This window comes from Scylla paramamosain, chromosome 37 (genome assembly GCF_035594125.1).
Source record: "Scylla paramamosain isolate STU-SP2022 chromosome 37, ASM3559412v1, whole genome shotgun sequence".
NCBI lineage: Eukaryota > Metazoa > Arthropoda > Malacostraca > Decapoda > Portunidae > Scylla > Scylla paramamosain.
The window spans coordinates 5,859,055-5,876,370 of NC_087187.1; the positions used below are offsets into that span (position 1 = coordinate 5,859,055).

The following is a 17,316-nucleotide window of genomic DNA, read 5'->3' on the forward strand; positions in this document are numbered from 1 at the left end:
CATATATATATATATATATATATATATATATATATATATATATATATATATATATATATATATATATATATATATATATATATATATATATATATATATATGCTATAGGCTCAGGGCTTTCCTGTAATCCTGACAGGCACGCCACATGACAGAATATACCAATAAAAAGTGTATAACAATAAAGAAAACTATGCAGTAAAGAAGTAATCAGTTTTAATGTGGTGCACTAACTTGCACATCACAGCAACACCTACCTGGACTCCATGTTGGCATGATAGCGCGGCTTTGCTTTCAGAAATAAGTGAACTGCAAATGTACAAGTATAATGAATACATAAACTTAATAGTGAGTTCTATTTAATATAAGGGTCCCTAATTACATGATAAAAGTTGAAAATAGTTACTGAAATTGTAATATTTACACATCTCTGTTTTTCCTTCTCAATGTCACCATGTTTGATGGAGTTTTCCATAAGTATTAATTTTGAGCATTAATCGGCAACAATAACAATATTTCTAATCAACCTGACACAAACTTTCAAATGTTTTCAAAGGCCAATCACCTAAAGATTGATCAATCAAAGGTCAGTCAACATGATGAGTTGAGTTGTGGTGGGTGTTTGACTCCCACTCATGGTGCAGATGCTTCTTAAACTATCACTACAATCACAATAACTTCTGCCACAACATGTGAAGTTGTGGGGATAAGATGTTGAAATGTTTGGGAATGTAGTTCTGAATCTCATTATTCACTGAAATGTCATGACCTGCGTCCCTCACTCATGACTCCAGCTTTCCTCTTCCTGTCAGTGACTAACTTCAGTACATTTGGACATTTATTATTTCTTACATGTACAACTTATAATTCTTGCAATAATAAATTATGGCTGCTCCATTGTGATTCCACTCATGATCCATTGGTCCTTCCAGCTTTAGAACAACTGCATGTGTAACTTTATTAAGACTAGTTTAGCCTATTCATTCCTAGACAATTATTCCTGTAATTATCTACCACCTTCTAGATATCTTATTCCTGGAATAGACTTTATAAGACAAAATTAACCTGTTCTTTTCCAGTTTATCCATGCAAACAATTTTAACAGTGCTCAAAATGTAGCAATACTTAAAATGTGGTTGCTTTCCTTACCCTAAAACTCCACTTCCCACTAGAACCCCAAGCTAATTTTGCGCTGATAGAGAGAGAGAGATAGAGAGAGAGAGAGAGAGAGAGAGAGAGAGAGAGAGAGAGAGAGAGAGAGAGAGAGAGAGAGAGAGAGAGAGAGAGAGAGAGAGAGAGGAAAAATGGAGGTGCAGTACAAAACTGTATTTACTTATAACAATCCAAGACATCTAATAGTTAGAAACTCGATTACCCATCTCTCTTGGTTCTTCAGTTTCTCTTTGGGAGCAGCAGTGTGGGCAGTATTTTTACATCTTTCTCTTTCTTTAATATATATATATATATATATATATATATATATATATATATATATATATATATATATATATATATATATATATATATATATATATATATATATATATATATATTGCATATGTGAAGAAAGCCAGCCAAGAAAAAAAAAAAAAAATAGGATAAAAGTTTGTTATTTTCTCCCGGCATAAGAGCCGTGAGACAGCAGCTGCTGGACGAAGTAATCTTAGCCTACTAATCTTCAGACAGTGAGCATTTATTTCTGAGCAAAGATATGATGATTTTGTTTATTTGTTTCATTTTTTAATCGCGATCTACACAATGAAGGGATTAGCAATGAAATTAATGAACTGAATGAATTTACCTACACCCATCATAACTTTTGTAACCCAGCGCAACACTAAGATTATGTTTAATGCTATTCAGTGAAGGTGTGGGAGGAAAAGGGAGGAGCACGCCACGCCTCAGAGTATATTTTACCTACTTCCTTATTTACCTGTTTGAATTTTTACAAGTTTGAATTGAGCTCTTAATGTACAGTTTTCATTTTCATTTTTTTTTTTATGTAGGAGGGACACTGGCCAAGGGCAACAAAAATAAAAAATCCAATGAAAAAATGCCCACTGAAATGCCAGTCCCATAAAACGGTCAAAGCAGTAGTCAAAAATTGATGGATAAATGTCTTGAAACCTCCCTCTTGAAGGAATTCAAGTCATAGTAAGGTGGAAATACAGAAGCGGGCAGGGAGTTCCAGAGTTTACCAGAGAAAGGGATGAACGATTGAGAATACTGGTTAACTTTTGCGTTAGAGAGGTGGACAGAATAGGGGTGAGAGAAAGAAGAAAGTCTTGTGCAGCAAGGCCGCAGGAAGAGGGGAGGCATGCAGTTAGCAAGATCAGAAGACCAGTTAGCATGAAAATAGCGGTAGAAGACAGCTAGAGATGCAACACTGCGGCTGTGAGAGGGAGGCTGAAGACAGTCAGTTAGAGGAGAGGAGTTGGTGAGACGAAAAGCTTTTGATTCCACATTGTCTAGAAGAGCAGTATGAGTGGAACCCCCCCCAGACATGTGAAGCATACTCCATACATGGACGGATAACGCCTTTGTACAGTTAGCAGCTGGGGGGGGGGGGGTGAGAAAAACTGGCGGTGACGTCTCAGAACACCTAACTTCATAGAAGCTGTTTTAGCTAGAGATGAGATGTGAGGTTTCCAGTTCAGATTATAAGTAAAGGACAGACCGAGGATGTTCAGTGTAGAAGAGAGGGACAGTTGAGTGTCATTGAAGAAGAGGGGATAGTTGTCTGGGAGGTTGTGTCGAGTTGATAGATGGAGGAATTTAATTTTTGAGGCATTGAACAATAGCAATTTTGCTCTGCCCCAATCAGAAATTTTAGAAAGATCAGAAGTCAAGCATGAAATGTTTACCTCCTAAAAGGCTGGACGTCTATGAAAGGATATGGAAAAGTGCAGGGTGGTATCATCAGTTTAGGAGTGGATAGGACAAGAAGTTTGGTTTAGAAGATCATTAATGAATAATAAGAAGAGAGTGGGTGATAGGACAGAACCCTGAGGAACACCACTGTTAATAGATTTAGAAGAACAGTGACCATCTACCACAGCAGCAATAGAACGGTCAGAAAGGAAACTTGAGATGAAGTTACAGAGAGAAGGATAGAAGCCGTAGGAGGATAGTTTGGAAATCAAAGCTTTATGCCAGACTCTATCAAAAGCTTTTGATATGTCCAAGGCAACAGCAAAAGTTTCACCAAAATCTCTAAAAGAGGATGACCAAGACTCAGTAAGGAAAGCCAGAAGATCACCAGTAGAGTGGCCTTGACGGAACCCATACTGGCGATCAGATAGAAGGTTGTGAAGTGATAGATGTTTAAGAATCTTCCTGTTGAGGATAGATTAAAAAACTTTAGATAGGCAGGAAATTAAAGCAATAGGACGGTAGTTTGAGGGATGAGAACGGTCAACCTTTTTAGGAACAGGCTGAATGTAGGCAAACTTCCAGCAAGAAGGAAAGGTAAATGCTGACAGACAGAGCTGAAAGTTTGACAAGGCAAGGTGCAAGCACAGAGGCACAGTTTCGGAGAACAATAGGAGGGACCCCATCAGGTCCATAAGCCTTCCGAGGGTTTAGGCCAGCAAGGGCATGGAAAACATCATTGTGAAGAATTTTAATAGATAGCATGAAGTAGTCACAGGGTGGAGGAGAGGGAGGAACAAGCCCAGAATCGTCCAAGGTTTGAAGTAGTCAGAGTGTGGAGGAGAGGGAGGAACAAGCCCAGAATCATCCAAGGTTTGAGCAGAGTTCAGCTTTAGAAATAGATGTGATAGCAGTGGTGCCATCTGGTTGAAATAAAGGAGGGAAGGAAGAAGCAAAGTTATTGGAGATATTTTTGGCTAGATGCCAGAAGTCATGAGGGGAGTTAGATCTTGAAAGGTTTTGACACTTTCTGTTAATGAAGGAGTTTTTGGCTAGTTGGAGAACAGACTTGGCATGGTTCCGGGCAGAAATATAAAAGTGCATGAGATTCTTCTGATGGAAGGCTTAAGTACCTTTTGTGGGCCACCTCTCTATCATGTATAGCATGAGAACAAGCTGTGTTAAACCAAGGTTTGGAAAGAGTGAGGAATGTACGCCTCTATGCCAGACACTATCACCTCTGTTATGCGCTCAGCACACAAAGACGGGTCTCTGACACGGAAGCAGTAGTCATTCCAAGGAAAATCAGCAAAATACCTCCTCAGGTCCCCCCAACTAGCAGAGGCAAAATGCCTGCCAGAGGCACTTTCACTTAAGGGGATCCCGAGGAGGGATTGGAGCGATAGGACAAGATAAAGATATGAGATTGTGATCGGAGAAGCCCAATGGAGAAGAAAGGGTGACGGCATAAGCAGAAGGATTAGAGTTCAGGAAAAGGTCAAGAATGTTGGGCGTATCTCCAAGACAGTCAGGAATACGAGTAGGGTGTTGCACCAATTGCTCTAGGTCGTGGAGGATAGCAAAGTTGAAGGCTTGTTCATCAGGATGGTCAGTGAAGGGAGAGGAAAGCCAAAGCTGGTGGTGAACACTGAAATTTCCAAGAATGGAAATCTCTGCAAAAGGGAAGAGGGTCAGAATGTGCTCCACTTTGGAAGTTAAGTAGTCAAAGAATTTCTTATAGTCAGAGGAGTTAAGTGAGAGGTATACAGCACAGATAAATTTAGTTTGAGAGTGACTCTGTAGTCGTAGCCAGATGGTGGAAAACTTGGAAGATTCAAGAGTGTGGGCACGAAAGCAAGTTAAGTCATTGCATACATAAATGCAACATTCAGCTTTGGATCGAAAATGAAGATAGAGAAAGTAGGAAAGAACAGTAAAGAGGCTACTGTCAGTTGCCTCAGACACCTGGGTTTCAGTGAGGAAAAGAAGATGAGGTTTAGAAGAGGAGAGGTGGTGTTCTACAGATTGAAAATTAGATCTCAGACCGCAAATGTTGCAGAAAAAATTAATGAAGAAAAAGTTGAGGGGGGTGTCATGACACTTAGGGTTGTCGACAGAAAGGCAGTCCAACCTGGGGACATTTATGGTCCCCTCCCCAGATGGGAACTCCGAGGCTGGTGTAGGAGTTGCCATGATAATTTTGAAATTTTGAGTGAACGGTGTGTGTGTTATTAGGTGCTTGTAGTCTTGTGTGGAGGAAGAGAGTTGTCTTTAGAGGGCAGGCTGTGACTGCCCGCTTGTGTTGTGAGACACAAAGGGAAACGTTCAGTGAGGTCACAGCTGGGTTTAATGATAAGTTCACAGCACCCCCTGAACAGTGCTTTAGACCTCACTGGGAGTAATTATCGTTTTGGCAGGTGTCTACTGCCTCCTCTTCTGTGCCATAACCTAAATCAATTCATCAAACAATCATTATCATATTTTAAGATTCTTTGTACTGTTCACACACACTACGTACTTCCTTCCTCTTGTAATGCATTCCACTGGTCCACTGATCTATTTGGAAAACTGTAGGACTATTTCTGCATCTCCTTTTGTCTTGTTGGCTAGTTTCTATTGTTGTTGTTGTTGTTGATGTTGATTTGTTGTTGTTGTAATGGTTTTCCAGTGATAACAAATCCTGAGGGACATGTATAAGGATATGGTAATTGCTGATGTTATCTCATCTGCGTATGTGTAAGTGTGTGTCTTTAACGGTTTGCAGCAATAAAAAAACCGGGAATATGTATAAGGTGTGTGTGTGTGTGTGTGTGTGTGTGTGTGTAACGGCTTACAGCAATAAAAAAAAACCTGGCAATACGTATAAGGTATGTTGATGTGTGTGTGTGTGTGTGCGCGCGCGTGCCGGATAACTGCTTCCAGTGACCAAGACATCTGAGGAATATATCTAAAAGCTGGTGTTATCTGATGCCTACAGATGTTGTCTAAGTAGTGAGTCATATCAGTGTCTCATTGCAATCCTGCCTCCCTGCTAAGGCTGCGGCCCTCCAGTGACACCCGCTCACCATGCCTGTTTCGTGTCCTTCTGCCACTCAAGTACTATCGTCGCCAGGTCTACATTTAAAGTGGAATGACCTTCCTAATCGGATTCGGTTGGCAGCCCTGTCATTACTTGATCAGGCTGGATTAAGATATGAAGGGGGCCTACATACAATCGGAGTGATGGGGGCGGTGGCTGCCCCTGTCTCCTTCCTCCCTCCTGTCATCCATTCCTTTCCTTCGTATATCGCCGAATGGATTCTCCCTGTTGAAGCGAGTAAACAGCCAATACAATTACAGTTAGACAATTATGCTTATTTCTAGTGACTAATTTATTGAAAAGAGCGCCAGATGATGCGCTGCGTGTCTTTTGATCTCATTAGACTCCCTAGAGAGAGAGAGAGAGAGAGAGAGAGAGAGAGAGAGAGAGAGAGAGAGAGAGAGAGAGAGAGAGAGAGAGAGAGAGAGAGAGAGAGAGAGAGAGAGAGAGAGAGAGAGAGAGCTGGTGTTTGTATTCATGGAAGTGAACTTTAATTTGAGATGCCCAAGCCAAAAGTTGTGGCATCACATCCAAGCCTTTGTGGACTAGCCCTGAGAGCTACTCCCCACCAGGCCTTGCATCACCTCAGATTCTCAAGATACATAAGCATAATCAGTCTAGCACATTGGTGCAAGACTGGAGGCTGATTGCACTCCTATCTGATAACATGCTCACCTTCTCTCGCTGTTGTGTAAGAATACAAATGATGTTATTGTGCTTGCAAGAATACATATAATATTCACTACACTGTACTGAGTTCATTGTACCTAACCATCCCTCTCCTTCATCACAGCAGTATATAAAGACTGGGGTGCTGAGGTGAAGCTCCTGAAGACCACTACAGCTACTCCATCTCTCCCACACACACCCTGGCTTCCTCCCCCGTGGGTGTGCCATAGCAGCAAGTCCTGGGAAGGCTGATGCAGTCCACCACCCACATTCCTCAAGTTTCACACTACCTTCACACTATCTAAATAGTGTCAAGGATAATAACCTTGTGATTTAAAAGGACTTCAGGAATTAGGACTATTTTAGTACCAAAAAATAGCATCTGGTGAATTTCCAGTACTCAGGTATTGGGTGAAGGAAGGAGCAAGGTTTGGGCAAGTGTGTCCAGTAGGCCTGTGCACTGGTAGGCTGAGCACAAAGTTTCCTGTGGTGGTCTGAACATGGCAGTGCGTCTCCTCAGTGCTGCTGAGCCCTACTTGTATGTCACAAATGCAGTTGCTTTTCCACTTGTGGGTCCTCCGAAAAAAGGCGACTCTGACCCAGTCGTGCTGACCTCTATTTCACTGGCGGTGACTGTTGGGATCCTGCTGCAGTATTATCTTGATGCCAAAGTGTCAGGCAGGTCAGTGTGGGTTTGTCCATTCTCCCTCCTCCAGTAACCATTCCTCCACTGCTCTTGATGATAATGTGTCACCTCTATTGTGTTCCTATTGGCTGCTGACTTGGTGGTGTGGGTGGTGGGTGTTGCAGGAGCCTGGCAGAGGAGCAGGTGGAGGTGTATGAGGCGGTGGCAGAGAAGCTACACACTCAGTTTGATCTGGACGGGCGGGCGTGTGTCCTCAGGTTCATCTGTGAGCTGCAGCAAGGACAGCTGGGGCACAGCACCGTGGCAGGAAAGATCCTGACTGTGCTGTTCACGTGAGTGCTGCTGTCATGCTGTGCTGGTGGTGGTAGTGGTGCTTATATTGAGCATTTTAAGTAATGAATAAAAGGTTAACTAAAATTTGAATTAAAAAAAAAATTCTATTCAATTGCAACAGATGGCAAAATGAACTCACAATAGTTGATGAGAATTCTCAGAAAAAAATGATAATGACTTCATGATTTACATTGAGAATGGTCCTGATGCCTTCCTGACCATTACTTCCAATGTGAGGTCACTTCGAGGATCTGTATTAAGCTTGGCTCAGCACCAAACTTATTCCTTTCTCTGCTGACGCTTACATTTGAGTAACCCAGGACAAGATCACTAAACAAAAACAAGGTACAGGCATCAGCATGTGCAAACTAATTCACTCCTTTTGCTGTCAGTGGTACCTTTCAAAAGTATACTCTAAACAGGCAACAGACTACTCTATCAAGCTTAAAGTGATTCATCTGATTCATCTAATTTACTTTATCCTTGCTGTTTGTGGTCCTTTGTGCCCCATGGACCTGCAGACCTCACACCCTGAAGACAGAGGGCCAGCCGTACCTCGCCGCCAAGGGTCTGGGCCGCAGGAAGGATGCTGCGTGTGCCTCCCATTACAGCTCCTGCCCCCACAGTGTCTTCCTCTACTTTGAGACACTCAGGAACCTCACCACCACAAACCCACACAACAGACATTCCTGAGCAACCTTTACCGTCAGCAGTGCCCCAGATAACTTCACTACCAGTAACCAACAGCCCAGACAGTTCTTTCTGCCCTCATGCCCAGAGCACCTTCACCACTCAGCACTTCTGACACTCCTGAGTACCCTCATATCTCTACTCCCATGCCCACAACAGCTTCACCACTTCCTCACAGCCCAGCGGTCTCCATGCTATCTTGTCATCACTTGTCATTCTTTCAAAGTATCGTAGGCAAAGTTTTGGTTCTTATCTCCAGCCTGTACCTCTAGTCAGTTTTTTGTGGATTAAGAGTAGGTTCTGGAATATTGGAGAATACATGAGAACATATACCACAAGACCTGTCAGTCTATAAGAAGGCCATCTGTTTGTCTGTTTACTAATACTAGTGAACTACATGTGGAAGAACAGGGTAGATACCGAACAAGGCTGTGAATGTGCTAGTTTCTGGTGTTTTCCTCATAAAAGTCAACTTGTTTTGATACTGAAACATTGCATATATATATATATATATATATATATATATATATATATATATATATATATATATATATATATATATATATATATATATATATATATATTTACTGTTCCTTTGTTACCTATTCAGTATCTATGCAAAAACTGGTCTACATGGCAAGTCCTTTGAATTTATAGAGGATTTTTCTTACCTGGATGTGATTTAGACAAGATGCAGGAACTTCTCTTCACTGGAAATGTTAATATGAGATATGGACTGATATATTTATGGTTTACATGTGTTATTCAATCCTGCATTTCTCTACTCTTCTGTCAACTAAGCTCTCCATATATACACACAAGCTATAGGCTCAGGGCTTTCCTGTAATCCTGACAGGCACACCACATGACAGAATATACCAGTAAAAAGTGTACAACAATAAAGAAAACTATGCAGTAAAGAAGTAATCAGTTTTAATGTGGTGCACTAACTTGCACATCACAGCAACACTTGCCTGGACTCCATGTTGGCATGATAGCACGGCTTTGCTTTCAGAAATAAGTGAACTGCAAATGTACAAGTATAATGAATACATAAACTTAATAGTGAGTTCTATTTAATATAAGGGTCCCTAATTACTCGTACATGATAAAGTTGAAAATAGTTACTGAAATTGTAATATTTACACATCTCTGTTTTTCCTTCTCAATGTCACCATGTTTGATGGAGTTTTCCATAAGTATTAATTTTGAGCATTAATCGGCAACAATAACAATATTTCTAATCAACCTGACACAAACTTTCAAATGTTTTCAAAGGCCAATCACCTAAAGATTGATCAATCAAAGGTCAGTCAACATGATGAGTTGAGTTGTGGTGGATGTTTGACTCCCACTCATGGTGCAGATGCTTCTTAAACTATCACTACAATCACAATAACTTCTGCCACAACATGTGAAGTTGTGGGGATAAGATGTTGAAATGTTTGGGAATGTAGTTCTGAATCTCATTATTCACTGAAATGTCATGACCTGCGTCCCTCACTCATGACTCAAGCTTTCCTCTTCCTGTCAGTGACTAACTTCAGTACATTTGGACATTTATTATTTCTTAAATGTACAAGTTATAATTCTTGCAATAATAAATTATGGCTGCTCCATTGTGATTCCACTCATGATCCATTGGTCCTTCCAGCTTTAGAACAACTGCATGTGTAACTTTATTAAGACTAGTTTAGCCTATTCATTCCTAGACAATTATCCCTGTAATTATCTACCACCTTCTAGATATCTTATTCCTGGAATAGACTTTAAAAGACAAAATTAACCTGTTCTTTTCCAGTTTATCCATGTAAACAATTTTTACAGTGCTCAAAATGTTAACAAAAGGACAACCACAGTAACCAAAGGGTCAATAGTGTAATATTGAAGCATCCAAGTAGTGAGTGTGCACTGCTGCAGCTCACCCTCACAAGCACACTGGGCAGAAATACTGATGTACATGATAACTATTTATTTTAGAGTCACCTTAATGGAGTACAGGGAGACACACACAGGGGCCGGCGAGAGGGAATGCTTGGCTATTGTTATTCGTTGGTGTTCTGCACGACAATCAGCATATACTCCTTGTCTGTGAGGAAGAATGGTGAAGCATTTTATGAGGGAGTGTTTGACTATGTGGCTTTGGTATAACACGCATGCACACACACACACAGGAAGGTACTTGTTGGTGCAGTCATTTTGTTATATGCAAAATGGGTCTGATATCATTGTATGAAAGAGAAAGAGGAGACCTGACAGCAAAGTATAGAGCAATCTTAGGAGTGATGAAATGACAAGAAAGGCATGTTTGTAAGTGATAACAAATACAAGAGGACATGATGAAAAGTTGAAGAGAACAGGAAGCTTGACAGACACAAAATAACACAGTTTTCTGTGTTGGTGAGTTGTCAAGTGGAATGGTTTGGATAAGGACGTCACGAGTGCTACGAGTGGTCATGAGTTTAAACCAATGACTGACCAAATGTGATACAGATGGGGACTACACCAGTTTACCTCATTTCCTGTAAACTCCCATTAGATCACAGTCACACTCACACACACACAAGAAGGCAGTGTCAGCAAGGAGAATGGACCAATAGAAAGACTAGATAAATAGAGATATGGAGATGGGAGCATACAAATATAGCTTAGGCCCTGTAACATACAAGGCATAAACACACACACACACACACACACACACACACACACACACACAATCTACATACCTGGAGCAATCATAATTTCGTGCTTCTTGGAACGTACGCGTAAGAATGTGAGGTCGTTGGTTGGGTCGAGGTCCCTCACCACACTGCGTGCCTTGTCCGTGAGTCCGCTGATGAGGCCGGTGTACTGGATGGTGGTGGGGTTGTCCAGCGTGCTCTTGATGGGGATGCCTGGAAACACATACACACTTATACACCTGACTGGGCCACACTACTCAAACTATCACAATTACTTCTATAACTACAACTCTTATGTCAGTGAGTGTTACAGTGATTTCCAAGGTGCTCTTGGTGGGATGCCTAGAAATACAAAACTTATGCACCTGAATGGCCCAGACAACTGTGACTGCCACTAGTGCATCTATAACTACAATTCTATGTCAGTGCATGTCATAATTCTACTACTTGAGGACACAGGAACATGGTTACATTGCCACTCCTTGGTGCTCTCACTCGCTGACTGGTCTAAGTATTTCTGTCTTGCTTTGAAACTTCAACCAAGTTAATGTATTACAACTAAAACTAGTGTTCATTTGTAAGGACTTTTTGACTTGCTATGAATTGAGAAATGAGGATATTTCTAATAAAATAGATGATTGTAACAATTTTGATGTATAGATACTAAGGAAGAGGTGTAGAGGAGGGCCTTTACTCAGAAAAGGATTTGAGTTGGAAGTCATTGGCAAGACCAGCAGTAAAACCAAAGAAGACCTAGAGACAGTGTGTGTAAGAAGACATAAAAGATGAACATGAGAGGAGATCATCCCTAACTGTAAAAGTGGGAGACACTCACAAACCACCCAACTCAAAAGGGAAAATAAGAACACTAAACAAAATGATGATGATGATGATGATGCAGTAGTGATAATGTCAGCAACACCCTTGAGCAGCTTTACCTTCTGAGTTGACCACAATGACTCCAACCACGCCCTTGTGGGACTGGATCCTCTTAAGGGTTTCCTCAACCTCCGCTGACTGTAAAAAAATTAAAAGTTAAGGTTCTAAATACTGGAAAACGTTAAGTAAGCATGTGTAGGGACAGGCATCTTTTTAAATACCTGTGCAAATCTACTCCGATAGCACATGAGGATTAGTACTTGGAAAGATGTGAATTTTGTTAGAACATTTACATTTCTGACATGAATTTTCCAAGTACATTTTAGAACTACCAAATGTATAAACAAAAAGCAAACTGGATTAATAAACATTTGTCTTCTCTTCCTCAGATACAAGAACTTGAAGAATCCTGTGACAGATGCCAGCAAGTACACTATGCCTTTTTTGTTAATGTCAGCATGTGAACTCTTTGTCATCTCTTCTTCAGTGTGGCTTGGCAGATGAAGGTGCAGGCTCAAGGTAGGGCATGCAGTATGGGTTCACACACGAGAGATATTATCCACAATTTCAAAAGTAGCAAAGACTCATAAGGCGGCCAACCACGTGAGGAAAATAGGGATGTAAAGCAAAATGATGATGATGATGGTCTCAAGATTCATGTCATTTTGTGAAATCCTGACAGGTGTATTGGATATATTGGGCCATCTGGTTGATGTTTAGAAACTATGGATGTATAGTATTAACCTATATTTACAAGAATCAAATAACTCAAGTGAACTATAACCGTGTGAATGGCTTTTGTGAAGCACCATGCATAAATAGAGACACAGGTCCTCTCTGTCTCTTTGCTCTGAAAGTCACCACTGTGGGCAGACTGACCCACTCCCTACTCTCCACCAACTGATGCCATCACAGCTAAGGCAGGAAGTTGAGTTGTATGGCCAAGTGAGTGACAGATGGCAGTTAGCTTCATTTAGAGGGTGTTCATGGTAGCTTGGCCTCTTAGTTAGGTTAATGTTTAGTTAGATTTAGTTTTGAAATATACCAAAGTCATGTGGCCAAAGACTAGTATATGTGAGTCAGTGTCTTGGGAGAGTCCAGGAGGTGAAACTTTCTCGGTAGCAATACTTAAAATGTAATTGCTTTCCTTACTCTAAAACTCCACTTCCCACCAGAACTCCAAGCTAATTCTGTCCTGGGAGAGAGAGAGAGAGAAGGAAAAATGGAAGTGCAGATCAAAACTATATTTAGTTAAAACAATACAAGACATTTAATAGTCAGAAACTCGATTACCCATCTCTCTTGGTTCTTCTCCAGTTTCTCTTTGGAAGCAGCAGTGTGGGCAGCATTTTTCCATCATTCTCTTTTTTTTTTTTAATCTTTTAATCTTTGGTTTGTCTCCCATGACATACATGTAAATATTCATTAATGTTCGAGGTAACACAACATTGCACATAAGATATATAAGAGGCTGCGGTGGTGGTAGTGGTGAAGGGGCAGCAGGAGTATCAAAGCTGGCCTTGCACTCCCTCGATAACTGCGTGGGAGTAGGCGTGAGCAGCAGCCTTGAGTCTGGAGGGGTTAGGACTCAAAGAGAGAGAGAGAGAGAGAGAGAGAGAGAGAGAGAGAGAGAGAGAGAGAGAGAGAGAGAGAGAGAGAGAGAGAGAGAGAGGGAGAGAGACCACACAAAACAGGTAATAAATCGACACGTAAGCCTTCACTTTTTCACTCAGAACTTAGGGGAGTGGCATTCACCAACCAAGCCACATTCCACTCAAAATATTCCACCTTTTATAGTATAAATTAACCAACAGAGGCACAGGGGCGAGTGTGTAAACGTGTGGAGCATATGAAGGGCATTAGGGGTGAGTAGAAAGAAGAAATAAGGGAATGAGTCACTCACCATGTTTACCTGTGATCAGCTGTCACCGCCTGTGCCGATGGTGGGTCTCACGCACGGGACGGTCCTGCGGGTACCCTTATTTTAGGCCCTTCAAAGGGAGTATGGATACATTATGAGGTGTAGAGGTACGTGTAGATGTGTGGATTTGGGTAAAGGACTTACTGCTCCTGTGTGTGGTTTATAAGGGGAGATAATAGGGGTGTCTTTTCTCGGTATTAGAAAGGACGGTGTGGCGTAACCATGGTAACGAGTAGACGCCGGGGAGGTTCCGCCGTCGGTACTCGCTGATCTTGGCTCGGCTTGGCGGATCCACGATATTCGTGTCCGGTGTCGTGCCAAACCTCCCCTGAGTCAAGATTTCTCCCGGGAATAATTTGGACCCGGGGACGATTTGGCACAACGGGAAGAAAATCGCTCGCACCGTTCAAATTGCTACAAAGAATGGAAATCAACTACTGTATGCCAGCGTGTGGTAATCACCCGCAGATCACGACAGGATGACGGATGCCTGCATTCACCACAGCTTCTGGCACTCGTGTCGTGCGGGTAAAAAAAAAAAAAAAAAAAAAAAAAAAAAACATTAAGTTGGATAGAGCGAGACTGTGAAACACAAGTATTCAGTAAGGACATCAGAAAGACAAGGGGGAGGGGATGCGTGAAAGGGAAGATAGGCGAGGATAAGGAGGGTAGTGAAGGCAGAAGTGTGGGAGCCTATGCGACACACACACACACACACACACACACACACACACACACACACACACCAACAACAACAACAACAACAACAACAACAAGCATTCAGGCAGGAGCAGTGACAAGCCATCAGCTACGGCAGACTTGCTCATCACCCAACACCCACCACACATGAATAAACTCATTACACACACTTATCCGGCAATTACCACTTATCTATGCACAAATCAGCCCAGAAGTGTTCTCGTTACCCCTGCAAAACCCTGGAAATTACGCTAAATATTGACGAATACAGACTGGAAGATGGGGCGGGTGTCAGTCTGATGACGTCACGCTGGCTAATGACGTCACAGGGACCGCTAATATACGTAGTACGTTGTCGTTTCATTTTGAAAATCGCATTTTTAAATACTACAGCTAGACTGGATTGCTTTAAATATTTTAACTTGCCATATACTTTAACTAATACCTGGAATATCAAAACATCTCAACCATCGGTAATAAAAGAGAAATTTCAAAAGAATTATATAAAAAAGTGTTGGAACTTTGAAATGTTTAAAAACAATTATTAAGCCCGCAAATTTTACTTAACAGGAATGCAAAACACTTTAAAAAATCTGAACTATTTTTACAAACAATTAAAAATTAGTTAGAAGCTGATATAAACAAATTCGATAAAAATAAAACGTTAAAAAACGACTTTTAACAGGACTATAAATAATTCTAAAGGCCACATATTTACCTTAACATGAACGTGGAACACTTTAAAAATCATAAGTAATTTTTAGAAGCAATAAAAACTTAATTAGAAGCTGAAATAAAATAAATAACTTGACAGGGTATGAAAAATACACCAGGAAAACAACCGTTATCTACGTATCAAACACCTGCAAAATCAACATATTTGACTGTACAGAAGTAAAAGAAAAACTTTAAAAATAATGAAATATTTTTAGAAACCATAAAAAGTTACTTAGAAACCGAAATAAAAAGATTAGGAAAAATAAAAAGTAAACTGAATATAGGCAGGTTCCAACACGCAAATCCATCATGGCGGCGGTCCCGCTAGAGAAGACGGATGCCACTCTTTAAATTTTTCAAGCGTTCGTCACACCAAAATCAGGCAATGGGAGTTATATCTGACCAGCGGATATGAATGCATAGTCATGTGGCCCCATTTAGAGAGAAGATTGGCTTATGATAAGTCTTAGATAGAGCAAATAATGGCGGATATATAGGGAAAACCACAGCTCAACACTTTTATAAGACGAATTTTGGCAGTTTTTAATTTTCTGGAGGTGTTAATTTTCATTTATGGTTAATTAGCGGGTACGTTAGTAGGACCATGGAATATTGAGTCACATAAATTTCTTCCTAACGAGAAGATATGTGAAATATGAGCCTTAAAAATGTAAACTAAGGAAAAATAAGTCATGCTTGACGAAAATTTCCTAAAACACGAACACGAATGTAACCTAACCCTCCTGCTTCGTTGTTGTGCGTGACTCGGAGTTATTATAAGGAACAACACTATCGAAGTTACATGATGGCGTCTGTAAAAAAAAAAAAAAATAAATTGTGCAAACTCAGCCAAGTGGACAATAGTGGGTGTTCACTTACCAGTATTATGAGCTTCCCTGGCCCTTGTGAGCAGTTCCTAGCACTTCCAACTACTTCCCGGCAGGCACCAAGCTTGCACCACCACCTGTGTCACCGTCTTATTCAGCGAAAATCCAGGTTAAATAAAGCAACTGCATACGAACGCCCTTCAAACACTGTCCCTTCCTGTTTGGCGTCTGCTCGGAGCTCACTTTCCTCTGCCAGCGCGCACTACACACCCATCCACCAGTACATAAAATAGTCTTTCTGCTTTCAGTAGTGAACACCAAAAACTTTCACATTATACTATAATAACAGAAAATAAAATAAATAAAATACAAGAAAGTGTAAACATGCAAAACTAAATTATAAGCCATTACAGTTGTAATTATCTAAGTATCCACATGTCACTCATTTAAGCGCCAAATTCAAACTGGTCCTGGCGGTGCTTACACAGTACAATATCTCATCTATTGTATGACCTAATGTGAAGTAATTAAAAAGCTTGTGTTATTTGAAGTCTCATTAACAGTATGTTTCCTTCAGTATTTACCTGTCTTGGACAAAATCACGTAAACTTTTATCAAGATATCTATACAAGCTTGAATGTCAAGCCACCACAGGTTGACAACACCCAAAGCAACACTGGCTGGGGGCATCACCTTAACATTTAAGTACACCAAAACATTACACCTCTGAGTACTTTACACATGACTGAATCCTGTACTAACCATAACCATGAACGCCTTTTATCTTCCCCCTATCAGCCTTCCTATTACTACCTGTCTTCCCTATCCATATAGTCGTTTAACCTTCTCTTGAAACTACCTACAGCGTGTTTGCGCTAACCACATGACCACTGAGTCTATTTCACTCGTCCACCACTCTGTTCGTGAGCCAGTTCCTGCCAAGCACTTTCTTACACTAAAACTTTTCAGTCTTGTATCTATTACCTCGAGTCCTGCTCTGGTTGCTTACTAAGAGAACGAGTATATCTCTTTTATGAATTCATTTTACCTATATCAATACCTCTATCATGTCCCCGGTAAGGCTTATATTCTGAAATGCTATGCTCTCTCACCACGGTTATTTTCAAAGGCCAGAGAGATGACTGCCCTGGTTCGTAAGAGTGTTTTTTTTTTTCTGTTAATGATATATAAATCTTATTAATTACTCTTGTACTTGCTCCAGCCTGGCGCGCGCGAGACGGAAGCATAAATTCAACGCTTGCCGTATTTGTTTCCCAGAGAGAGAGAGAGAGAGAGAGAGAGGAGTG

The 17,316-nt window shown here is 40.9% G+C and overlaps 2 protein-coding genes across 4 annotated transcripts in view; one reads left to right on the forward strand and one right to left on the reverse strand.

Annotated features, from left to right (window-relative positions):
- LOC135091562 (uncharacterized) overlaps positions 1-8,796 on the forward strand; it is a 78,527-nt gene extending 69,731 nt beyond the window's left edge. The window contains exons 3-5 of the mRNA XM_063989324.1: positions 6,741-7,298; positions 7,427-7,594; positions 8,117-8,796. Of these exons, the coding sequence (XP_063845394.1) occupies positions 7,117-7,298; positions 7,427-7,594; positions 8,117-8,288 (522 nt within the window). The 5' untranslated portion in view covers positions 6,741-7,116 and the 3' untranslated portion in view covers positions 8,289-8,796. The remainder of the gene's footprint in view (positions 1-6,740; positions 7,299-7,426; positions 7,595-8,116) is intronic.
- Positions 197-16,242, reverse strand: LOC135091564 (dynein light chain roadblock-type 2-like). 3 transcript variants are annotated; one of them, XR_010262556.1, is made up of 6 exons: positions 16,062-16,242; positions 13,749-13,812; positions 11,905-11,983; positions 11,012-11,179; positions 10,272-10,374; positions 197-306 (listed from the first exon to the last, which is right to left on the reverse strand). XR_010262556.1 is itself a non-coding variant. In XM_063989326.1 (5 exons), exons 2-5 carry the CDS (start codon positions 13,749-13,751, stop codon positions 10,331-10,333), a joined length of 294 nt encoding a protein of 97 aa, XP_063845396.1. In that variant the 5' UTR covers positions 13,752-13,812; positions 16,062-16,241; the 3' UTR covers positions 10,243-10,330. The 3 variants fall into 3 exon arrangements, 1 of the variants encoding a protein (XP_063845396.1); XR_010262557.1 differs by lacking the exon at positions 197-306 and adding an exon at positions 9,202-9,311; XM_063989326.1 differs by lacking the exon at positions 197-306 and having other exon boundaries at positions 10,243-10,374; positions 16,062-16,241.
- Positions 16,243-17,316: the final 1,074 nt, after the last annotated feature.